Source organism: Hyperolius riggenbachi, chromosome 6, assembly GCF_040937935.1.
Source record: "Hyperolius riggenbachi isolate aHypRig1 chromosome 6, aHypRig1.pri, whole genome shotgun sequence".
NCBI classification, from domain to species: domain Eukaryota; kingdom Metazoa; phylum Chordata; class Amphibia; order Anura; family Hyperoliidae; genus Hyperolius; species Hyperolius riggenbachi.
The window spans coordinates 198901865-198927667 of NC_090651.1; the positions used below are offsets into that span (position 1 = coordinate 198901865).

General features: G+C 47.2%; 1 protein-coding gene across 1 annotated transcript in view; it reads left to right on the forward strand.

The window, feature by feature from the left end:
• The window catches only part of LOC137522115 (V-set and immunoglobulin domain-containing protein 2-like), a 46889-nt gene that overhangs the window by 18859 nt on the left and 2227 nt on the right, over positions 1–25803 (forward strand). Inside the window, exon 5 of the mRNA XM_068242143.1 lies at positions 21876–22023. Coding sequence (XP_068098244.1) covers positions 21876–22023 — 148 coding nt within the window. The remainder of the gene's footprint in view (positions 1–21875; positions 22024–25803) is intronic.

Below are 25803 nucleotides of genomic sequence, written 5' to 3' on the forward strand. Positions count from 1 at the left end.
AGGGTTTGTTTGCCTTCCTCTGGATCAACAGAGACATGTGAGGGAGCAGGCTGGCTGCAACTCTATTTTCTGGTTGAACTCTATGGACGTATGTCTTTTTTTCAACCAAAATAACTATGTAACATGTCACCCACAGATGAAATGCAGATAACGTCCCGCAGATTAAATGCAGATAACCTGTTGCCCACAGATTAAATGCAGACAACAACATGCCCCCACAGATCAAATGCAGATAACATGTCACTCACAGATCAAATGCAGATAACATGTCCTACAGATTAAAAGCAGATAACGTTGCCCACAGATCACCCAGAGGTCACTGGGGGCTGCTGGGGGTAGGGAGAGGTCACTGGGTGTTGCCTGGGGTGCAGAGAAGACACTGGGTGCTGCTTGGGGTAGAGAGAAGTCTTTGGGTGCTGCTTGGGGTATGGAGAGCTTAATGGATGTTTCTGGGGGTGCAAAGAAGTTACTGGGTGCTGCTGGCAATGCGGAGAGGTCACTGGGTCCTGCGTGGGGTCGGGAGAAGTCACTGGGTGATGCTAGGGGTGTGGAGGTGTCACTGGGTGCTGCTGGTGGTGCAGAGATGTCATTGGGTGCTGCTTGCGGTGCAGAGATGTCACTGGGTGCTACTTGGGGCAAGGAGAGGTCACTGGGTGCTGCTTAGGGTAGGGAGAGGTCACTTGGGGCTAGTAGTGTGGAGAGGTCACTGAGTGCTGCTTGGGGTAGGGAGAGGTCACTGGGTGCTGCTGGTGGTACGGAGAGGTCACTGAGTGCTACTGGGAGTACAAAGATCTCACTGGGTGCTGGTGGTGGTACGGAGAGGAGACTAGATGTCTGGGGGTGCAAAGAAGTAACTGGGTGCGGCTGGCAATGCGGAGAGGTCATTGGGTCCTGCGTTAGGGTAGGGAGAGGTCACTCGGGGCTAGTGGTGCGGAGAGGTCACTGGGTGCTGCTGGTGGTGCGGAGAGGTGACTGGGTGCTGCTTTGGGGTAGGGAAGGGTCACTGAGTGCTACTAGGAGTAGGGAGAGGTCACTGGGTGCTGCTGGTGGAACGGAGAGGTCACTGAGTGCTACTAGGAGTAGGGAGAGGTCACTGGGTGCTGCTTGGTGGTATGGATAGAAGACTAGGTTTCTGGGGGTGCAAAGAAGTTACTGGGTGCTGCTGGCAATGCGGAGAGGTCACTGGGTCCTGCATGGGGTTGGGAGAAGTCACTGGGTGATGCTGGGGGTGTGGAGGTGTTACTGGGTGCTGCTGGTGGAGCAGAGATGTCATTGGGTGCTGCTGGTGGTGCAGAGATGTCACTGGGTGCTACTTGGGGCAAAGAGAGGTCACTGGGTGCTGCTGGTGGTGCGGAGAGGTGACTGGGTGCTGCTTAGGGTAGGGAGAGGTCACTCAGTGCTAGTGCTGCGGAGAGGTCACTGAGTGCTGCTTGGGGTAGGGAGAGGTCACTGGGTGCTGGTGGTGGAGCGGAGAGGTGACTGGGTGCTGCTTGGGTAGTGAAGGGTCACTGAGTGCTACTAGGAGTAGGGAGAGGTCACTGGGTGCTGCTTGTGGTACAGAGAGAAGACTGGGTGTTACTTGGGGTAGGGAGAGGTCACTGGGTGCTGCTGGTGGTGTGGAGAGGTGACTGGGTGCTGCTTGGGGTAGGGAGAGTTCAATGGGTTCTGCTGGTGGTACGTAGAGATCACTGGGTGCTGCTTTGGGTAGGGAGAGGTCACTATGTGCTGTGGAGAGGTGACTGGGTGCTGCTTGGGATAGGGAGAGGTCACTGGATACTGCTGCGGGTGAGGAGATCCCATCTTACCTGCTCCCATGCAGATGCATTGCCAGGTCCTTTTGTTGACAGGCCCTACTTGCACATCTCTAGGATTATCGTAGGTTACATAGTTATTTTGGTTGAAAAAAGACATACGTCCATCGAGTTAATTAAGGCTGTTCTTCACTCCATACCTATGGCACATAGGCAGGGCTTACTTTGGACGGGAGGCGGGGCTTACATGCAGTGTGCTCTTCTTACATTTGGGAGGCGGGGCTTTGCCTGGGACTATAGCTGGTAACATGGGCCTCAAAGGGACCTTACACGGTATGTCTGTCTCTGCTTCTCTCCTTCTGACTGTTGCTCTGTCTTCTTTGCGCTTGGCCCTTGCTCTCCCCAAGCTTATAAGGTGCTTGGCCACCGTGCCTGCAAACTGCACATGTGGCGGAGAGAAGCTAGAGGTTGGTAGAGCCCCAGCAGCAGATTCACAGTGGGATGCAAAAGTTTGGGCAACCTTTGTTAATCGTCATGATTTTTTCCTGTATAAATCGTTGGTGTTTTGATAAAAAATGTCAGTTAAAAATATCATATAGCAGACACACACACAGTGATATTTGAGAAGTGTAATGAAGTTTATTGGATTTACAGAAAGTGTGCAATAATAGTTGAAATAAAATTAGGCAGGTGCATAAATTTGGGCATTTTAGTGATTCCAAAACCTTTAGAACTAATTATTGGAACTCAAATTGGCTTGGTAAGCTCAGTGACACCTGACCTACATACACAGGTGAATCCAATTATGAGAAAGGATCAATTGTAAGTTCCCCTCCTCTTTTAATTTTCTCTCAAGAGTAGCAACATGGGGGTCTCAAAACAACTCTCAAATGACCTGAAGACAAAAAATTTTCAACATCATGGTTTAGGGGAAGGATACAGAAAGCTGTCTCAGAGATTTCAGCTGTCTGTTTCCACAGTTAGGAACATATTGAGGAAATGGAAGACCACAGGCTCAGTTCAAGTTAAGGCTTGAAGTGGCAGACCAAGAAAAGTCTTGGATAGACAGAACCGACGAATGGTGAGAACAGTCAGTCAAATGCCAGACTAGCACCAAAGACCTACAACATCATTTTTCTGCAGATGGAGTCACTGTGCATCGTTCAACCATTCGGCGCACTTTACACAAGGAGATGCTGTATGCGAGAGTGATGCAGAGGAAGCCTTTTCTCCACCCACAGCACAAACAAAGCCGCTTGAGGTATGCTAAAGCACATTTGGACAAGCCAGTTTCATTTTGGAATAAGGTGGCTGATATTGTGGTGAAACCCCTCCTACAGTGTGATGACAGCACCTAGGTACCGAAATCACACTGTGGGAGCCCTGTTGCATTGTGGGAAATAACAGGTGTTTCTAACTGGCAAAAAAGCAGCATCTCCTTCAGGGCCGGTTTCCCCATAAGGCACTGTAGGCACGTGCCTACAGACGCCATATGTGGGAGGAGCTGGCCCCACAGATATCACCAAGTGCTGCTCTGCTCCTTTCTCCCTCCGATGTAGTCAGGTGTTTGGTGCTGCAGACAGAGTACGCATTGGTCTGCTGCTGGCTGCCTCACTTTACATTGCAAATGACTCATTAGTTGCAACCCTTCTCTGCCTTTAATACACCCAATCCCAAAAGCCAATTACAGTGGGATGCGAAAGTTTGGGAAACCTTGTTATTCGTCATGATTTTCCTGTATAAATCGTTGGTTGTTACGATAAAAAAAAGTCAAATATATCATATAGGAGTGTCACAAGCCCCCTATTGCCCGGACCGCACAATGCCTTCCAATCGGTTTCAGCACACAGACCATGCAATCTGTGGTTGCAATCGGTGCGCATAAACCGCTGGGATTTTGGCAGCAGACAGAACAGAAGGGAGCCTGTGAGTTACGGTAATACAAATTACACACTATTTCAGGGTATAACTGCCACCACCTCTGTTACCATGGGACAGAGGAACCCACTGACTGGTTGACTCTAGACCTGCAAATAGAAAACGGTTAAACACTCTATTTTATCTAGCTATCAACAACAGTAGCGACTCTTCAGAAGCCAGGATTCAGTTTTGTGTTGCTGAATAATAGGTGTAGCCGAACAAATAAATGACGTTAGCGTCGTTTATTAAAAATGCAACATAAATAATTAATATATACAGAAAATAATTAAAATCAACAATTATAGAAACATTAGTAGCGCAGTAAAAACATGAAAAGGGAGAAAATACTTAAGTTTGTTGAAATATGTCCTTTCTGGGAAAACTCGTAAAGTTCCTTTGTTTCAGTTCAGGAGCAAAGTTCAGACAAGATGGCCGCTAACCACATGGTCCTCTGGCTAGCAGCAGCATGCTCTCGTGAAGATGGGATTTGGAGGACTGCCCCTCCCTGTATGCACCCTGGTTTTATGGAGGCTAATTTTGGGGATGGAATAAAGCCAGCCCCCTCCGATTCACAAACCAATCACAGTCCATTCCCTCGGAGAGATATTTAAGTGTAAACTTATAAAACACTGTAATTCAAAACCGATAAATGCCACATTTGCGCTGATAACAGATTAATATTCCTCAGATTATGACAATTCCTATGACAGCAGACTTGATTAGGGTAGAGGGTCCAGTTCCTGAGAAGTTTAATAACTTGGTTGTAGCATACCCCTTGCCCCTCAAGACTGGTATCAAAAGATTCAGTAAGACACTACAAACCCAATGATACAACTCTCATAACTATCTTAGATAATATATTCCATAGATAGGCAAAAAAATCATATACAGCATTCATTTACTCTCTGCTGCTGACAGAGTCAGGCAGCCTGGTCTCATGCTGAGTTTATCCTGTCTCTTCAAAAGGCAGTAACACTTGCCATTTGCTTACTGCTGGAGGGCTTTCACACCTCGGTGTCACTGGCAAGGAAAGGGACTCTTTTGATCCAGTTAATTAACCACACAGGCCTTATCAGAGAGCATACTTGGCTCTCATGAAAAGAACACTGCTAACACCTATGAAGACAACAGAGACCCCCATGCTTGACTGCCTGGTATCCACAAACATAAGATTCGGATCTGGCACTTCAACGGCAATCGGTGCAGCAAACCGATTGTGATTACGTTCTCTTTCCTCACGGCTCTTCCGTGACACCTCTCCCCAAGGATAGAGGCTTCAGCCAGGCATCCACAAGATGTGTGGCGTCGCCGTTAACCTGCGATATCTGGTCTAGTTCCCCATTGCAACGGGATAGCCCGTCGGCGTTCTGGTGGCGGCTGCCTGCCTTGTGTTGATTCGTAAAGTCGTACTGCTGCAATGACAGGCTCCATCGTAAGAGCTTGCCATTGGTCCCAGCAGTGCGGTTCAGCCAACTCAGGGGATTATAATCGGTAATGATCGTGAAGGAGTGGCCGTACAGATATGACTGCAGCTTCTGTAGAGCCCACACGATTGCTAGGCGCTCATTTTTAGTAGTGGAGTAGGCTACCTCTCGGGGCAGGAGCTTCCGGCTCAGGTAAAGAATAGGGTGTTTGCGACACCGCGTTCGGATGTGGCGTCTGCCAGGACTGCTTACAAGGGCAGGGGGTCAGGTAGGCCATCAGCCAGCCCACGCAAGGGGTCCTTGCTAAGTAGCTGTGGACCTAAGGGAACCCCGCGGGAATCCCTGGATCTTCCCAGCTCTTGACAGAAGGCACATGCCTTGCAGTATTTTGCTACATCCATGTTCATCCTGGGCCAATAAAAATGTTTTTGAATACAGGCAAGTGTCTTGCGGACCCCCAAGTGCCTGGCCAGAGGGCCATCATGTGCGGAGTGCAGCACATGCCCCCTGAATGCACTCGGTACCACAAGCCACTTGGTATTCGCATGAGGGTTACCTGTAGTGGGATGCACAGCCTCGCTGTACAGTCTTCCACCTTTCCAATATACCTTGAAAGCGGCCCCGTCTGCGAGGGGCTCAGAGGCTTGCTGCCTTAGCGCCTCAAGGCTTGGGTCACTTTGTAGTGCTGCTGTGAATGCAGCACTGTCAGTTTCAGCCAGCTGGCTCATGTCACATGAAGTCAGCGGTTGAAAGTTCTCCCTTCTGGGGTCAGCACTGAACGAAGAGTCCGGCACTGAGCCTACAACCCTTGCAGCACTCGCTGTTTCAGCCACCTGGCTCATGTCCCATGAGGCCAGCGGCTGAAAGTTCTCATCGCTGGGGTCAGTACTGAACGAGGAGGTCAGCACTGGGCCCACAATCCTTGCAGCACTCTGGGTGACTGCTAGTACAGGCACAGTAATAGCATTACAATAATTGACATTCTTCACATCATTGACACATGCATTAATGACAGTGACAGGTACAGGAACATTTTCATTACAGACAGTTTGTACATTAAACACAGGTACCTTTGACTCAGGTACTATTGAACCCGGTACCCTTGAACTGGGCACATTCAACCCACCTTCCACTGGTGCTCCCCCCAGTGTGTAAAGTACCTGGTGGTGGGCGTCGAGGCGGTTGTGGCAGGTTCGTAATAGGACACAAGCTTGCCCAAATCAGTACCCAATAACACAGGGACTGGGAGATCATCCACAACCCCAACAACTCTTTCTTGAACCCCCATCCCCCAGTCGAGCTTCACTCTCACTTGGGCTATGTGTGAAAGGGTACCCTTCACTCCAGTAAGGGAAAGGGATCGGTTGGAGCTGATGCTCTCCTTTGGCACAAGGTGTGAGTGAACGAACGTGATGTCTGCTCCGGTGACAATCTTGTCGTTCACTCTAACAGGCTGCTGCTGGTCGGTTCCAGGCGAGTACTCGGAGGAGCTCTGAGACTGGGGTCCATACTGACAGTCTCCTGCGTAACTGTTGCAGCAGGGCCCGTAGGATGCTCAACCTCTGTACGCATAGGATCTTCAGTCTGTGGTTCCCCTCGACTTGAGTCAGATGGGCTGGTGTCCACCTCAGCGGACACATCCCGCTCCCGCAGTTGCTGGGCATCCCATTGATACAAGTCTGTTATCATGTCCTGTTTGTTCTTGCGGAAGGTGTCAATGCCCCACGTTTGACAAAGATTTGCCAGATCTGCTTGGCACATGGTCTTGTAGTCCCCGGACATTTTCACACCAAATAAAATAAAACTTTTGGGGAGGGGTACTGCCTACACAGTCTCTCTGTATATATAAAAAATATATTGCATTCAGCTTCAACCAACGAATTAGTTTGTTTCCCGACAGGGCTGATTTGATAGCGCTATCTGAGATATTTTCAGCACAACACAAAGATCCCAAACACTGCCAAACACTGTCACAAGCCCCCTAGTGGCCGGACCGCACAATGCCTTCCAATCGGTTTCAGCACACAGACCATGCAATCTGTGGTCGCAATCGGTGCACAGAAACCCCTGGGATTTTGGCAGCAGACCGAACAGAAGGGAGCCTGTGAGTTACGGTAATACAAATTATACACTATTTCAGGGTATAATTGCCACCACCTCTGTTACCATAGGACAGAGGAACCCACTGACTGGCTGACTCTAGACCTGCAAATAGAAAATGGTTAAACACACTATTTTATCTAGCTATCAACAATAGTAGCGACTCTTCAGAAGCCAGGGTTCAGTTTTGTGTTGCTTAATAATAGGTGTAGCCGAACAAATAAATGACGTTAGCGTCGTTTATTAAAAATGCAACATAAATAATTAATATATACAGAAAATCATTAAAATCAACAATTATAGAAACATTAGTAGCGCAGTAAAAACATGAAAAGGGAGAAAATACTTAAGTTTGTGGAAATATGTCCTTTCTGGGAAAACTCGTAAAGTTCCTTTGTTTCAGTTCAGGAGCAAAATACAGACAAGATGGCCGCTAACCACATGGTCCTCTGGCTAGCAGCAGCATGCTCTTGTGAAGATGGGATTTGGAGGACAGCCACCCCCTGTATGCACCCTGGTTTTATGGAAGCTAGTTTTGGGGGTGGAACAAAGCCAGCCCCCTCCGGTTCACAAACCAATCACAGTCCATTCCCTCAGAGAGAGATTTAGGTTGAAACTTATAAAACGCTGTAATTCAAAACTGATAAATGCCACATTTGCGCTGATAACAGATTAATATTCCTCAGATTATGACAATTCCTATGACATCAGACTTAATTAGGGTAGAGGGTCCAGTTCCTGAGAAGTTTAATAACTTGGTTGTAGCATACCCCTTTCCCCTCAAGACTGGTATCAAAAGATTCAGCAAGACACTACAAACCCAATGATACAACTCTCATAACTATCCTAGATACTATATTCAGTAAATAGGCAAAAAATCATATACAGCATTTATTTACTCTCTGCTTCTGACGGAGTCAGGCAGTCTGGTCTCATGCTGAGTTTATCCTGTCTCTTCAAAAGGCAGTAACACTTGCCATTTGCTTACTGCTGGAGGGCTTTCACACCTCTGTGTCACTGGCAAGGAAAAGGACTCTTTTGATCCAGTTAATTAACCACACAGGCCTTATCAGAGAGCATACTTGGCTCTCATGAAAATAACTCTGCTAACACCTACGAAGACAGCAGAGACCCCCATGCTTGACTGCCTGGTATCCACAAACATAAGATTCGGATCTGGCATGTCAACGGCAATCGGTGCAGCAAACCGATTGCGATTGCGTTCTCTTTCCTCACTGCTCTTCCGTGACTAGGAGACACACACTAATATTTGAGAAGTGAAATGAAGTTTATTGGATTTACAGAAATTGTGCAATAATCGTTTAAACAAAATGAGGCAGGTGCAAAAATTTGGGCACCACAAAAAAGAAATGAAATCAATATTTAGTAGATCCTCCTATTTCAGAAATTACAGCCTCTAAACACTTTCTGTAGGTTCCAATGAGAGTCTGGATTCTGGTTGAAGGTATTTTGGACCATTCCTCTTTACAAAACATCTCTTGTTCATTCAGGTTTGATGGCTTCCGAGCATGGACAGCTCTCTTTAACTCACACCACAGATTTTCAATTATATTCAGGTCTGGTGACTGAGATGGCCATTCCAGAACGTTGTACTTGTTCCTTTGCATGAATGCCTTAGTGGATTTTGAGCATTGTTTAGGGTCGTTGTCTTGTTGAAAGATCCATCCCCAGCGTAGCTTCAGCTTTGTCACTGATTCCTATACATTTGTCTCCAGAATCTTCTGATACTGAGTGGAATCCATGCATCCCTCAACTTTGACAAGATTCCTAGTACCTGCACTGGCCACACAGCCCCACAGCATGATGGAACCAGCACCATATTTACTGTAGGTATTTTTCTTGGAATATATTTATAGCTAGATGGTGCGCTCCTTGAACCTATATAGCAGCAGTTTACCAGAATACCATATATTTGGATCTCTATAACCAGAGGTTTAGGTGTCACCCCTCAATTGTAAATTCTAACAGGCAAACGGTCTAGCGGTCAACAAAATACCAAAATAGTCTCTCATTGAACAGTTCAATATTAAAGTGTTGCAGTCTTCATAGCATAACAGTCTTTAAATACGCTCACCAGATCAATATGCCAATCAATGAAAGATCAGCTTATGCGTTTTTGGCCAAGCCAGTTACGATGCCTTTCTTCATGCTTGTATCCTGGATCACTCGTAAAAAAACAAGACAAAACACATATGGTGTAGTAGTCTGTACTAGGGCCGCTCCAAATTCCCCCACACACAATCTGCTCACCAGATCTTATGGCCAATCGTAACAGACCGGCAATCTAATTTTTGGCCCAGCCAGTATGTAGTCCCGGTGCCTCTTCTCACCTTCCCAGCAGTCAGACCCTCAGATGTTCATAAAGGGAAAAAACAAGTACAGATGGTGTAGTATGTCACACTATTTTCCCAACACAGTGCCCATGCCCATTGATTGGCATATTGATCTGGTGAGCATATTTAAAGACTGTTATGCTATGAAGACTGCAACACTTTAATATTGAACTGTTCAATGAGAGACTATTTTGGTATTTTGTTAAGCGCTAGACCGTTTGCCTGTTAGTTTTTCTTGGAATGCTGTGTTGTTTTTCCTCCATGCTTAACGCCCCTCTTGTTATGCCCAAATAACTAAATTCTAGTTTTCATCAGTCCACAGCACCTTATTCCAAAATGAAGTTGGCTTGTCCACATGTGCTTTAGCATACCTAAAGTGGCTCGGTTTGTGCTGTGGGAGGAGAAAAGTCTTCCTCTGCATCACTCTCGCATACAGCATCTCTTTGTGTAAAGTGCGCCGAATGGTTGAACAATGCACAGTGACTCCATCTGAAGCAAGATGATTTGGAGGTCTTTGGTGCTGGTCTGTGGGTTGACTCTGACTGTTCTCACCATTTGTCGCTCCTGTCTATGCGAGATTTTTTTTGTCTGCCACTTTGAGCCTTAACTTGAACTGAGCCTGTGGTCTTCCATTTACTCATTATGTTCCTAACTGTGGAAACAGACAGCTGAAATCACTGAGACAGCTTTCTGTATCCTTCTCCTAAACCATGATGGCGAACAATCTTTGTGTTCAGGTCATTTAAGAGTTGTATTGAGACCCCATGTTGCTACTCTTCAGAGAAAATTAAAAGAGGAGGGAAACATACAATTGACTCTCATAATTGGATCCACCTGTAGAGATGGCCCGAACCTCCGATTTTCGGTGTGCGAACTGCGTTCACGAACTTCACGTACTTTGAAAACTAGAAACATTTATGAGGGTCACAAAAGTGATGGAAAAGATGTTTCAAGGGGTCTAACACCTGGTGGGGGGCATGGCGGAGTGGGAAACACTCCAAAAGTTCTCGGGAAAAATCACGATTTGAAGCACAGCAGCGTTTTAAGGGCAGAAATCCCATTGCATGCTAAATTGGAGGCCTAAAGTGCTTTTAAAACATCTTGCATGTGTATACATCAATCAGGGTGTGTAATTAGTGTACTGCTTCACACTGACAGACCAAACTCACTGTGTAACGTACCACAAACAGTTGTTTTTGTAGTGACGCCCGTGCTGGACTGGTGCGCACCATAGCCAGAGTGCAGGCCATGGTGGTTTTCAAGCTCATATGGTCGGGCTGAGGTAACTGAGTGTCCAGCTGATCTAATTTGGTCTGTCCACAATGAAGCAACAACCTTATTATCTATTTTCTTGGGTCAGGTGTGCCCCCCAAACCCAACACACTCATATAGCCGTCGGTCATTGCTTCATTCTGATACGCAAGCCCCTTCACCGCGGCAAGGTAACGATCACGAACCAGAAAAATGATTATAGCAGCCACCTGAAGTCCTGGACCCTGTTGGTGGTGGCGGAGAAGGCAGTCAAGCGGCCAGCAGGCAGAGATACTGTGTGGGGGGACTGACTTAGTCTTGGGGCAGGCAGCAGCGGCCGGCAGGCAGAGAGGTTGTGTGGGGACTGACATAGTCTTCGGGTAGGCAGTAGCCCTCCGGTATCCATGCCTCATTAATTTTGATAAAGATGAGGTACTGAACACTTTTTTGACCTAGGCGACTTCTGTTCTCACTGACAATGCCTCCAGCTGTGCTGAAGGTCCTTTCTGACAGGAAGCTTGAGGCAGGGCAAGCCAGAAGTTGGATGGCATATTGTGACAGCTCTGGCCACAGGTCAAGCCTGCGCACCCAGTAGTCCAGGGGTTCACCGCTGCTCAGAGTGTCTCCATCCACACCTAAGGCCAGGTAGTCGGTTACCTGCCGGTCGAGACGTTGGTAGGGTGGATCGACCGGCAGGATCGGAAAGGGCTAAGGCGAGGTGTTGGACTAAAGAATGTCCGCATGCCCAACATCACCATGAGATCGCTGGAGCATCCTGCCCTTGCCTGCGTGGACATGGGAGGAGGAGGAAGATTACTGGCAGTGGCATCTTTATTCTGTTGTGCTGTGACATCACCCTTAAACGCACTATAAAGCATAGTTGCCAGCTTGTTCTGCATGTGCAGCATCCTTTCTGCCTTCATGTGAGTTGGTAACATGTCCGCCACTTTGTGCCTATACCGAGGGTCTAGTAGCGTGACCACCCAGTACAGCTCATTCCCCTTGAGTTTTTTTTTATAGATGGGTCCCTCAACAGGCTGGACAGCATGAAAGACGGCATCTGCACAAGGTTGGATCCAGACACACTATCCAACTCCTCTTGCTCTACCTCAGTGATGTCAGGTAAGTTCTCCTCCCACCAGCCACGAACAATACCACGGGAGCGTTGAGCAGCACAAGCCCCCTGCAATGCCTGCTGAGGTTGTTCTTCTGCTGCCTCCTTCTCCTCCTCAAAAAAAAACACCTTCCTCATCATCTGACTCCTCTTCCCTGCAAGACTCTTCCTCATCCCCCCTCTGTGCTGCCTCAGGTGTTGAGGAAACATCTTGTTCTGATGAGAATTAATCCTACAATACTTCCTCCTGGAACTGTTCCTGTCCACGCTCATCCACAACACTCTACGCACGGCACGCTCCAGGAAGAAGGCATGCGGGATCAAGTCACTGATGGCACCTTCACTGAGACTCACCATGTTTGTCCTCAAACGGCCGCATGAGCCTGCAGGCATTTCGCATGAGTGTCCAGTACTTCATCAAGAACATCCCCATCTCCCCAGACTGTGTCCTTTGACTGTAGTTGTAGAGATACTGTTTAACGCCTTTCTCCTGTTGTAGCAGGCGAGAGAACATCAGGAGGGTCGAATTCCAGCGAGTCGGGCTATCGCAAGTCAAGCGCCTCACCGGCAAGTAGTTTCTCCACTGAAAATCGGCCAAGCGTGCCATGGCCATGTAAGACTGACTGAAATGCCCACACAACTTCCTGGCCTGCTTTAGGACATCCTGTAAGCCTGGGTACTTAGACACAAATCTCTGGATTACGTGATTGCACACATGTGCCATGCAGGGTACATGTGTCAACTTTCCCAAATTCAAAGCCGAAATGAGATTGCTGTTGTTGTCACACACCACGTTGCCGATTTCCAGTTGGTGCGGGGTCAGCCACTGATCCACCTGTTTGTTAAGAGCAGCCAGGAGAGCTGCTCCAGTGTTACTCTCTTTGAGGCAAGACATGTCTAAGATGGCGTTACACCGTCGTACCTGGCATGCAGCATAGGCCCTGGGGAGCTGGGGCTGTATAGCTGGAGAGGAGATCGCAGCACCAGTAGAGTCGCGCTGCCACTCAGCCAAGGAGGAGGATGACGACAGCGAAGATGATGTAGCAGGAGGAGTAGGAGAAGGAGAGGAGGTGGCAGCAGGCCTGCCTGCAAGCCGTGGAGGTGTCACAAGTTGGTCCGCTGCACAGCCACGTACTCCCTGCTTGCCATCGGTCACGAGGTTGACCCAATGGGCTGTGTAAGTAATATACCTGCCCTGACCGTGCTTGGCAGACCAGGCATCCGTGATCAGATGGACCCTTGACCCAACGCTGTGTGCCAGAGATCACACCACATGCCTTTCTACTTCCCGATACAGTTTGGGTATCGTCTTTTTTGAGAAATAATTGCTGCCTGCTGTCCTCCACTGTGGTGTCCCAATCAGAGGCGCTTTTAGAGGCCAGCTGAACAGCTAATTGCCTAGAGCGCCAGATTTATGGCAGGCGCTTTGAGGGGAAAAAAAGTTTATTTTTCCTGTCCTTAGAGACTGAAAACTTAGGGAACGGAGATAAAAAGTTCTAATGAAAGCCTTTGCTGTTCAGGCTCAAATAAGGAATCTACAAACCTTTTGTCTACAACACTTTGTATGGCATTCCCTAATGTTGGTGTTATCTCGAGATCTAGAGTGTGTCTGTGTGACTCCTGTCCTGCCCGCCCCTCCTTATGACTTGAAAAGAAGAGAGTAGGATGGTGTCTGTGTGCATTCCAGAATGGACTAGCCAGGAGGAAGGAGGGAGATTTTCTCCCAGGTTGCTGGTACAATATATAAGGCAATGTGAAGCACTAGGCTGGTTGAGGGAAATAAATGTACAATTTGATGGCAAGCTGGTAAATGTACACAGCATGATGCAGAAGTAAAATAAAGAAAATAAATCAAAAAATAAAGAAAAAAAATGAACTTAGAAAACAAAACAAAAAAAAACTTGCACTACACTCAGCTAATCAATCACCTCTCTCACTCTGTCAAACGCTAAGCCTGCGGCCTGGCTGGCTCCGTCTCACCCTCTCCACACAGCAACTACTAGTACACTACACTACAATCTATCACTCAAACTAACAATCTACGGTCACTCTCTCACAAATACACCTAGCTAGCTACTACTAATATAGCTCACACTCAATGTAATTCTCTCTCACAGTCTTTAAAGGGACTCCGAGCAGTGCAGAAACTATAGAAAGATGCATATCATTTTAAAGCTCTCTTTCTCCTCTTTCCAATGATATATAAACCGCCACCCTACGCCTTTTAGTTTTTGCTATTTGCGCGATCGAAATTGCCGCGGCCGGGATTTCGATCGCGAAAATAGAGAAAACTAAAAGTCGTAGGGCCGCAGTTTATGTGTCGTCAGAAAGAGGAGAAAGATAGCTTTAAAATGATATCCATCTTTCCATAGCTGCATTGTATTACACAGGGCGACTTTTTCTCAAAGTCAGCAGCTCCATTCACTTTGGTTCTGTCACTCCTACCCCTTCCCCAATAAAGTTTTTGGCCCCAAAGCAATGGAGCGAGAACAGCAGCAATTTCCTGCCACTCCTAAAAGAAAATGGAGTGATGGTGTTGTTGGTGGATCACGTCAAGTACGCGATCAGGTTGAGGGTGGCAGAAGCAGCAGCAGGAAGCGTTCCCCCCCGGTCAGAGATGTCTTCCCTCTGTTCGGACGCAGGAAAATTTTGACAGAGCAGCAGGCGAACAGAGTTGTTGATTATTTAGTTCAGGAACCCTCTACCCAGTCTGAGGAACTTGAAGCTAGTTGCAGCAGCACCAGTAGTGGCCAGGTTCCTCTTGGCCAGAACCCGACTGCAGCTGCTTCTCTTGACGAGGTTGCTTCCTCCCAGTACTCTCCTCCAGAAGTAAAGCACACCTACGTCGATGAGGGAGATGTGGAGAAGAGTTAAGAGGAGACATTGGAGGAGACCATGGGACCAAGGTCCCAAGAAGTGGTGGGTTCTGTGGTGACAGAAATGGCCCCTGTGTTTTCTTCATCCAGTAGTAATCCATCACAACTGAGAGCTTGTGTCACCACCAATCTACATCACCACCAGTCAACTACAGAGGTGTTTCGTGGCCAGGTGGAGTTTCCAGAAGAGTCTCTTATGGGTTCCAGTGATTTGGTTGAACTGGATGATGTTTTGGATGATGAGGCGGCTGATCCACCGTTGCCATCTGGTGGGTTAGGCACTAGCAGGCATGAGCAGCATGGATAAAAAGAGCAGATGGTTGGCCAGCAGCCTGCAAGTGCTTTACCGTCTGTCAGTACCTACCAGTCCAATGCTGAGCAACAACGTGCTGGAACAGGTCACACCACTGCTCCACGTGCATGCACATCCCCTGCATGGCATTATTTTACTTTTCTGGAAGAGGATGAATCCAGGGCAGTTTGTTCTGTGTGCCATAAATCGGTGAGCAGAGGCAAATCGGGCACCGGGCTCAGCACTTCAGGGCTGATAAGCCATCTGCGCAACCACCACAGACGGGAGTTTGAATATGTAAAGAATTACAATAAGATGGGTGGAGGAAAAGCAGCAGCAACAGGCCCCTCCTCTTCTTTTTCTACTCGTCCTGTCCCCTATCTAACCTGCTCAGTCCCATTCTAGTTCAAATCCCTCTGCATGCCAGTCTGGAAGAGGACTCCAGACCTCGGCAAGCACCTCATCATCACCCTTGTTGGTTTCCTCATAATCACCAGTGTTCCAGCATCAGGCCTCTGTGCCAGAAATGTTGCAGAGGAAGCGGATGCTCCCTGCAACTGATCTGTTTGTTGTGAAAAATAATGCGCTCCTGGCAAGGATGTTGAGCCAACAGCTGCTGCCCTACCAGTTTGTGGACTGTGCCCCCTTCCGCAGACTGATGAACAGTGTTTCTCCACAATGGTGGATTCCCAGCCACCATTATTTTGCCAGGAATGCTATCCTTGCCCTTCACCAGCACATTGTGGAGCGTGTTTAGGCCGGTCTATGGATCATGCTGTCGGTGGCAAGGTGCACGTCACTATGGATGGATGGAGCAGCAGGCATGGGCAGAAAAAGTATCTAACCGCCCATTGGGTCACCCTCCATGGTGCTGCTGAGGAGGGTGCAAGATCTGGGGCATCTCAGCTGGTGGTGCCGCCACGTGGGTTGAAGGGGAGGCCTGTTCTACTTCCCTCTGCTACCTGCTCTGTCCAAGGCCAGTCCGCCGTTGCTGAGCCTCCCAGCAAGTGGTCCCGCTCCTACACTGGTATGACGCACCATTAAAGGGATATTGTAGGGGGTCGGGGGAAAATGAGCTGAACTTACCCAGGGCTTCTAATGGTCCCCCGCAGACATCCTGTGTTGGCGCAGCCACTCACCGATGCTCCGACCCCGCCTCCGGTTCACTTCTGGAATTTCTGACTTTAAAGTCAGAAAACCACTGCGCCTGCACGCCCGTGTCCTCGCTCCCGCTGATGTCACCAGGAGTGTACTGCGCAGACACAGACCATACTGGGCCTGCGCTGTGCGCTCTTGATGACATCAGCGGGATCGAGGACACGGCAACGCCGGCGCAGTGGTTTTCAGACTTTAAAGTCTGAAATTCTAGAAGTGAACCGGAGGCGGAGCCGAAGCATCGGTGAGTGGCTGCGCCAACACAGGATGTCTGCGGGGGACCGTTAGAAGCCCCGGGTAAGTTCAACTCATTTTCCCCCGACCCCCTACAGTATTCCTTTAATGCCAAGCAATGCTGAAACTCAAATCCATGGACGAGAACAGGCAAACCGGATCTGTAATCCTTGCAGCCTTACAGGATCAGATTCGGCAGTGGCTTTTCCCCTGAAAACTGGACACAGGTGTAGTGGTGTCTGACAATGGTACCAACATGCTGGCCGCCATTTCGGAAGGTGGCTACACTCACTTACCTTGCTTTGCCCACGTCTTCAATCTTGTAGTCCAGAAATTTCTACGAACTTTTGATGGGTTGAAGGATGCTGTGGCCTCAGCACGAAAAGTGTCAGCCCACATCTGTCACTCCGCAACCGCGGCCTTGAAACTGCTGCAGTGCCGCCATAGCCTGCCGCAGCACAGGTTTATTTCTGATTGTCCGATGCGGTGGAACTCCACCCTCCAGATGCTGGAGAGGTTGTGGGAGTAGCGAATGGCGGTCAGGCTATACCTGTCTCAGACATCTTGCTCCAGAACAGGGCCACTGGACTACATTACTGGGGACCAGTGGCAGCTGATTGGACAGGTCTGTAAAGTGTTGGAACCATTTGAGCAGGCAACAAAATTGGTCAGTGAGGAGCACTGCAGCATATCAGAAGTGCTCCCTATTATCTTCATGCTGAACAAGGCTCTTGACAAAGTGCTCGGACAGGGGGAGGAAGCCCTACTGAACAGTGGCCAGTCAAGTGGGGGAGTGAGTGAGCATGCTCAAGTCCTGGATGAGAAGGCAGAGCTTGTGGAAGCGGAAGAGCCCGGTGGTGGGAAGAAGATGCTGATGATGTGGAGCTGGAGCATGATGACAGTTCTGACAGCCAGGAAGAGGTAATTAATGGCAGACATCTCTTCCCTATGGCTGCGCATATGATCCAGTGCCTCCGTAAGGACCCCCAGATTAAAACTTTAGAATCAAGGCTCGACATGTGGGTGGCCACCATCTTAGATCCCTGGTGCAAGGGGAAAATGCGGCAGTTCATACCCCCCTCCCAAGCAAACGCCAGGATGCCCTTCTTTGTTGGGTAGAAGATGTGTTTCCTGAACCTGTATCCCAGGCCCAAGCTACCAAGCCTCATCATACTCAGCAAAGGTCTGGTGCCCCCACTCCCAGCAGCAGCACCAATAGCCAATCTGTGAACCTGCTGAGTATGTTGAAGAAATTTTATCAGCCAATGCCAGATGCACCACCAGTGGGCAAAGTAGGGTCCAACATCGGCAGGCCCGTATGGTGACTGATTACTTGGGGTCGGCCAGTGCTCCAGACAATATGGAGAATAATGATGACCCCATGGAGTATTGGACAAAACAACTGGATACCTGGCCTGAACTCGCTCAGTATGCACTGGAGGTTCTTGCATGCCCTGCCGCCAGTGTTCTTTCTGAGGGAGTATTTAGTGCTGCAGGTGGGGTGGTCACCGACCAACGGACCCGTTTGTCCACAGACAATGTGGACATATTAACATTCATAAAAATGAGAATGACATTCATAAAAATAAGAATGAGTCATGGATCAGTGATGATTACAAGGCCCCTCTCACTGATTCACGATGAAGATTGGACAGCCTAAATTAAAATTTTGCTGTAATGACTGCCATGGAACCACCTCTAGGTCCCATGGCCTACGACAACTCCTGCTGCTCCAAACAAAAATTGTAATGACTGCCTTGGAACCACCTCTAGGTCCCATGGCCTACGACAACTCCTGCTGCTCCAAAAAATAAATTGTAATCAGGATTGTGATTCAGCCACCACTAAAGCCAAAGATATCAGCAGGACTGCCAGGGGAATTGGTATTTGTTTAAAAGGAAACATCCATTATGTTCCCTTTAACATTGTGGAAATGGTTTCGCCGGAATTGCGGAATTCCGCAGAATACTGCAGGGATCCGCCGAATGTTACGGTTACGTAATTTTGTTACCGCGGAATCCGGAATTTCCATGATATCGGAAATTGCCTGTTCCGATCATCCCTAGTCTCAAACACCTCCCAAACTGCATCAACAGCAGGTACTTCATCATCCTCCTCCTCACACGTTACATCCATAGTGTCCCCTAACTCAGACATATGAGGTGGTGTAACTTGCTTAGCGCCTTCATCTTGTTGTAACAATAATGGCTTGAATCAGTGATTTCCCCACCAAATAACTCCTGCAAAGTGTAAAATGTAGTGGATGTGGTACTTGTAGTAGCGCTGGTGGCTGCGGAAGATGAGGTGTTCTGTGTTAAATAGTCAACCATGTCCTGACAATCTTGGGAGTTGATGGCACGTGCCTTCTTTTGAGCACTGTACTTTGGGCCAGGGCCGCACAAAATCACGTCAGCACGACCTCGAACAGACCTACGTGCGCTCACGTAGGTATAGGTATGTAGGTGCACTAAACAATGAACAGGTGGAGTGATTGGGATTACAGATGTGCAGCTGCCTGTCTCTCTCACACACACACACACACACACACACACACACACACACACACACACACACACACACACAAACACAGGTACCGTGAACAGGTGCAATGACTGGTGGTATTAACAATGCGTGCGCTCACATAGGTATAGGTAGGTAGGTGCACTGAACAGTGAACAGGTGCAGTGATTAATATTACAAATGTGCAGCTGCCTGTCACACATAGGTACCGTGAACAGGTGCAATGACTGGTGGCATTAACAATGCGTGTGCTCACGTAGGTATAGGTAGGTAGGTGCACTGAACAGTGAACAGGTGCAGTGATTGGTATTACAAATGTGCAGCTGCCTGTCACACACACACACACACACACACACACACAGGTACCCACAGGTACCATGAACAGGTGCAATGACTGGTGGTATTAACAATGCCTGCGCTCATGTAGGTATAGGTAGGTAGGTGCACTGAACAGTGAACAGGTGCAGTGATTGAGATTACAAATGTGCAGCTGCCTGTCACACACACACACAGGTACCGTGAACAGGTGCAATGACTGGTGGTATTAAGAATGCATGCGCTCACATAGGTGTAGGTAGGTAGGTGCACTAAACAGTGAACAGGTGCAGTGATTGGGATTACAAAGTACAGCTGCCTGTCACACACACAGGTAGTCACTGAATGTGCTGGGCCTGGCAGTGGCACAGTAGGAATTACCAAGGCTGTCTATACAACACAAGTGTCTGTGGGACACACACACAAAAAATAGATCACAAGAACAAGATTAGCTCTCAAAAGAGCTGTTGAGGGGTGCTTTTTTAGCAATAAGAATCAGCAAGGAGCAAGCTAACAAGCCAACAAGAGCCTAACTAAGCTTTCCCTATAGCTCTCTCTGCAGCAGCAGCAGCAACTCTCCCTTCTCTAATTACAGCAGGCACACGAGTGAGTCCAATGCCTGACGCTGCCTGCCTTCTATAAGGGGATGGGGCTCCAGGAGGGAGTGTAGCCTGATTGGCTACAATGTGCCTGCTGACTGTCATGTAGAGGGTCAAGGTTGGGGGCGAATCGAACTTCCGGAAAAGTTTGCGGTTCTCCGCGATCGCGAACCCCCGGAAGTTCGCCGGTTCCCGTTTGCCAGCGAACCGTTCGGGCCATCTCTATTCACCTGTGCATGGAGGTCAGGGGTCATTGAGCATACTAAGCCAATTTGAGTTCCAAAGGTTTTGGAATCAATAAAATGACCTACAGGAAGCGTTTAGAGGCTGTAATTTCTGCAAAAGGAGGATCTACTAAATGTATTGATTTCATTTATTTTTTGTGGTGCCCAAATTTATGCACCAGCCTAATTTTGTTTAAACAGTTATTGCACAATTTCTGTAAATCCAATAAACTTCATTTCACTTCTCAAATATCACTGTGTGTGTCTCCTATATGAAATATTTAGCTGACATTTTTTATCATAACAACCAACAATTTATACAGGAAAATCATGATGATTAACAAGGTTGCCCAAACTTTTGCATCACACTGTGCATATAGGGATTTAATGATTTGTAAAACATCACATTCTGCATTGATTTACATTCTTCACAGCACTCCAACATTTTTGGAACTGTGGTTAGTGTTCCCTATATTTATTCTTATGTTATATGCATGGAAGTCATTTCATGGTATTTGAGGCGCAATTTTTTTTTCTTACTAGCTTTTATACAGCCCTTGCTTTAGCTGGGAGTTAGCAAATTGTGTGTTTTGCAGTTAGCATTCAGTTCAGAGGCAGTGGGGGTGAATTCCCTGGGGGTGAGAGGTCTAGGGCCCACCCGCACTTCCCTCTGGTTTGGTGGCCCCAGCCAGTGAGAGAGACTGGGGCCCCCGGCTGTCGTGCGAACCAGTGTTTGTGACTTGTCTTGTATGTAGTAGTGATCTTTCGTATTCTTTTTCTGCACGTATGAACAGTGCAAAATAGCACCTCTCTTGGTCTTTAGGGCTCTTTTCCATGGACAGTTGAACTGTGTGCTCAGCAAGCAGTTACTAGGAAGCAGTGAGCAGTTACCAGGCAGCAGCAAGCAGTTATGACAGTTTGAGAGGCATTTCACTGCCTATCAACTGTCTGTGGAAAAGAGGCCTAAGCTAGGTTTAAAACTCAGTGCTCTGTATCTGGTCTTATTTAAAGTGCACCTGAATTCTTGCATAGGACAGAAAGAAAACATAGAGAAATGGACTCTTTGGGCTTGATTCACAAACCCGTGCTGTTAGTACGGGCGTGCTAAAGTTAGCACGTGAAGTGCTGCTCGCCTGACTTTTGCGCACGCAAAGTGCCGCGATTGTGGACATTTGCGTGCGATAACGCAGACTTTTGCATGGAAAAGTCTGCGTTATCACACTAAAATGTCCACAATCGCACCACTTTGCGTGCGCAAAAAGTCTGCGAGCGGCACTTCGCGTGCTAACTGTTTAGCACGCCCGTGCTAACAGTTGGCACGGGTTTGTGAATAAAGCCCTTTATGTATTAAGAGAGTTTAGCCTGTCTAATTTCCCATAATCTGTGACTAATCACAAGTGTAATTTGATCTCTCAGCTGTGTCAGCTCAGGAATTTTGGCAGTCCTTGCAGAGCAGCTAATTTGTAAACACAGGATGTTAACTTTATGTCTGCTTAGATGAAAGGAGGAAGTAGACACACTGCAGATTTTTTGCAGGATTTGTATAAGCTGTAACAAAGAAACATTTTTATTTAAAGGTTATTATGCTGTTGCTAATCGTTTAGAGCAGAGAGGAAGCTCTGAGATCAGGTCCGTTTTAAAATAGGAACTCTTTCTATGACACTTATACACGTGTGGCTAATGTTTAACTAGGGTAAAGTTTTCCTGTTTGGGATGTCTGATTAATGTGCTTCTCTGTGTTCCTAGGCATTGCAGAGGCCGGAGCCGTAGCGGGCGCAGTGGTGGGAGTTCTGCTGGCACTATTGCTGATCACAGCCCTTGTCCTCTACTTCCTGTGCTACAGAAAGAAGAAAAAAGATGTTCCAAGACCAGACTATCCTGGCAATGAGATAAGGTTGGCAGAGAGATCCAGATCCTTGATCCAGGCACTTAGTTCTTCTATTTATTACTGTGGAAACATTTCTTGGCTATGTTAATTCTACAAAAATGAGAGAAAAACAGTGTCCTAGCCAGCCAATCAGATTCCATCTTTCAGACTCCCACATGTTGCAGAAAACTGTAATCTAGTACCTTAGTGTTGTGATCCACAATATACAATACAATACAATACAATAACATTTATATAGCGCTTTTCTCCCATAGGACTCAAAGCGCTTAGGCTCTCTCAGATTCAGTAATTAGTAGGATGAAGTATTCACACAACAAAAGTTATATTTCTGCAAATGCCAAACTAAACAGGTGGGTTTTCAGTCTGGATTTAAACATGTCCAGGGATAGAGCTGTCCTGATCTGTTGAGGTAAGGAGTTCCAAAACGTAGGGGCAGCATGACAGAAGGCTCTGGGACCAAAAGTTTCCAAGTGGACTCTGGGTATGACTAGATTATTAGAACCTGTTGATCTGAGAATGCGGGGATTGCTACGCAGCTGCAACATATCTTTCATGTATCCAGGGCCTAAATTATTCAGGGATTTAAATGTCAGTAGGCCGATCTTGAATAGGACCCTCCATTCTATAGGTAGCCAGTGAAGGGAGTGCAGGACTGGCGTTATGTGGCAGTGACGGGGTTGGTTGGTTAGCAGTCTGGCAGCAATATGGGGTTCAGAAGACAGTAATGATTTCATAGTGCTCACGTTTTGTAATTCTAGTCAGCACAAAATTATTTCCAGAACACCCTCTGAACAACCAGAATATTAAATACACCTGCTTACAATTGTATAGATTACCCCTTGTGCTGCCATTGCCAATACAGCTCTGAACCTTTGAGACATGGGCCCTCATTCAATTGAATTAACTTTTCTCATGACTTTTCTCAAAAGAGCTTAATCAATAAAATACTGTCAACCCTCAGTAAGTAAAAGTGTACTTAAAATAAGTTGCCTTGCCCCTGTTTAACTTAAAGGGATACTGTAGGGGGGTCAGGGGAAAATGAGTTGAACTAACCCGGGGCTTCTAATGGTCCCCCGCAGACGTCCTGTGCCTGCGCAGCCACTCACCGATGCTCCAGCCCCGCCTCCGGTTCACTTCTGGAATTTCAGACTTTAAAGTCTGAAAACCGCTGCGCCTGCGTTGCCGTGTCCTCGTTTCCCCTGATGTCACCAGGAGCGCACGGTGCAGACACAGACCATACTGGGCCTGCCCAGTATGCTCCTGGTGACATCAGCGGGAGTGAGGACACCGCAACGCAGGCGCAGTGGTTTTCAGACTTTAAAGTCTAAAATTTCAGAAGTGAACCGGAGGCAGGGCCGGAGCATTGGGGAGTGGCTGCGTGGGCACAGGATGTCTGCGGGGGACCATTAGAAGCCCCGGGTAACTTCAACTAATTTTACCCCGACCCCCCCCCCCCCCCCTACAATATCCCTTTAAATAGTTTTTGGTACTAAGGTGATATCCCGTCAACTGGGACATAGTCTAGTCAATGCTGCCATTAGCGGAGAGAAAATCAGGTCAGCTGTGTTGGCACTCCATCCACTGCTGATACTTACAGTGGGATGCGAACGTTTGGGCAATGTTGTTAATCGTCATGATCTTCCTGTATAAATTGTTGGTGGTTACGATAAAAAATGTCAGTTAAATATATCACACAGGAGACACGCACAGTGATATTTGAGAAGTGAAAGGAAGTTTATTGGATTTACAGAAATTGTGCAATAATTGTTTAAACAAAATTAGGCTGGTGCATAAATTTGGGCACCACAAAAAATTAATGAAATGAATATATTTAGTAGATCCTCCTGTTGCAGAAATTACAGCCTCTAAACGCTTCCTGTAGGTTCCAATGAGAGTCTGGATTCTGGTTGAAGGTATTTTGGACCATTCCTCTTTACAAAACATCTCTAGTTCATTCAGGTTTGACGGCTTCCGAGCATAGACAGCTCTCTTTAACTCACACCACAGATTTTCAATTATATTCAGGTCTGGGGACTGAGATAGCCATTCTAGAACATTGTACTTGTTCCTCTGCATGAATGCCTTAGTGGATTTTGAGCAGTGTTTAGGGTCGTCGTCTTGTTGAAAGATCCAGCCCCGGCGCAGCTTCAGCTTTGTCACTGATTCCTGGACATTGGTCTCCAGAATCTGCTGATTCTGAGTGGAATCCATGCGTCCCTCAACTTTGACAAGATTCCCAGTCCCTGCACTGGCCACACAGCCCCACAGCATGATGGAACCACCAGTCCACCACCATATTTTACTGTAGGTAGCAGGTGTTTTTCTTGGAATGCTGTGTTTTTCCTCCATGCAGAACAGGGCTTGTTATGCTCAAATAACTAAATTTTAGTTTCTGCAGTCCACAGCACCTTATTCCAAAATGAAGCTGGCTTGTCCAAATGTGCTTTAGCATACCTCAAGCGGCTCTGTTTGTGCTGTAGGTGGAGAAAAGGCTTCCTCTGATATAGCATCTCCTTGTGTAAAGTGTGCCAAATGGTTGAACGATGCACAGTGACTCCATCTGCAGCAAGATGATGTTGTAGGTCTCTGTGTTGGTCTGTGGGTTGACTGACCGTTCTCACCATTCGTCGGTTCTGTCTATCTGAGACTTTTCTTGGTTTGCCACTTCAAGCCTTAACTTGAACTGAGCCTGTGGTCTTCCATTTCCTTAATATGTTCCTAACTGTGGAAACAGACAGCTGAAATCTCTGAGGCAGCTTTCTGTATCCTTCCCCTAAACCATGATGGTGAACAATCTTTGTCTTCATATAAAAGGTAGAAAACCGAGAGCCCAATATAGTGTAGCTTGTATTGGAGGAGTGTGAATGATAATGATGAAACGTAAGTATTGTACTTACAAACCAGGGTTACCTCCAAGGCAACCACTGAAAAGGCAGGTGGGGAGACCAAGCCTGTCCCCACTCAGGATTAAGACGTCGCTCTCTGTGGATAGAGGAAAAAAAGAGGGTGTACCACCCTTCCACCAAGGGTGGATTCTTGATGTGTAGAGCTGTACAGAGGCGCCAGTAGGATAAAAGTCACTAAAACGTTTAAAACGTTCGGGATGCGGTGGTGGACCAGCCAACCCAAAACACACACAGGTACTGTCGATTCAAGTAATAAATAATTTATTTATATACTCCAAAGACAAGTTGCAACGCGTTTCACGGGCAAAATCCAGCTTCCTTAGGCAATAAACAACAGGAGTGATACACAGCACGGAGTCCAAAATACGCTTGGCACCTCAGAGCCTGCTGCAAAGGGAGCCTCTCTGCCGAATCTTGCAGTTAGTCTGGCACTGTTATTGGCCTGAGGAAGCGGGCTCTGACCCACGAAACGCGTTGCCTGCGCTGCTAATAAAAACCTTTGTTATTACAAAGATTTTTTCGTCATTGAGGTAAGCTATCTCAAAGTTATTTTTCGTTTTAAACTGTTTTTAGATGCTTTTATACTTCACCAGGGTGCCTCTTATACCCTTATTTTATTTAACCACTTCCTGAAAAACATTTATCAAAGTCATTATTGTGCACCATCAATGTAAATAATGAACTGTTAAAAGTCTGAATATTCAGCTAAAGTGCACATTTGAACCCTTTAACACGTGGCATGAAGGGGTTAAATACCATGAAGAGAGATATGCATACAATACTGTGAGTTTATAGACAGAGAAAAACAATACTGTGATGATATATATATATATATATATATAGAGAGAGAGAGAGAGAGAGAGAGAGACTAACACTTATT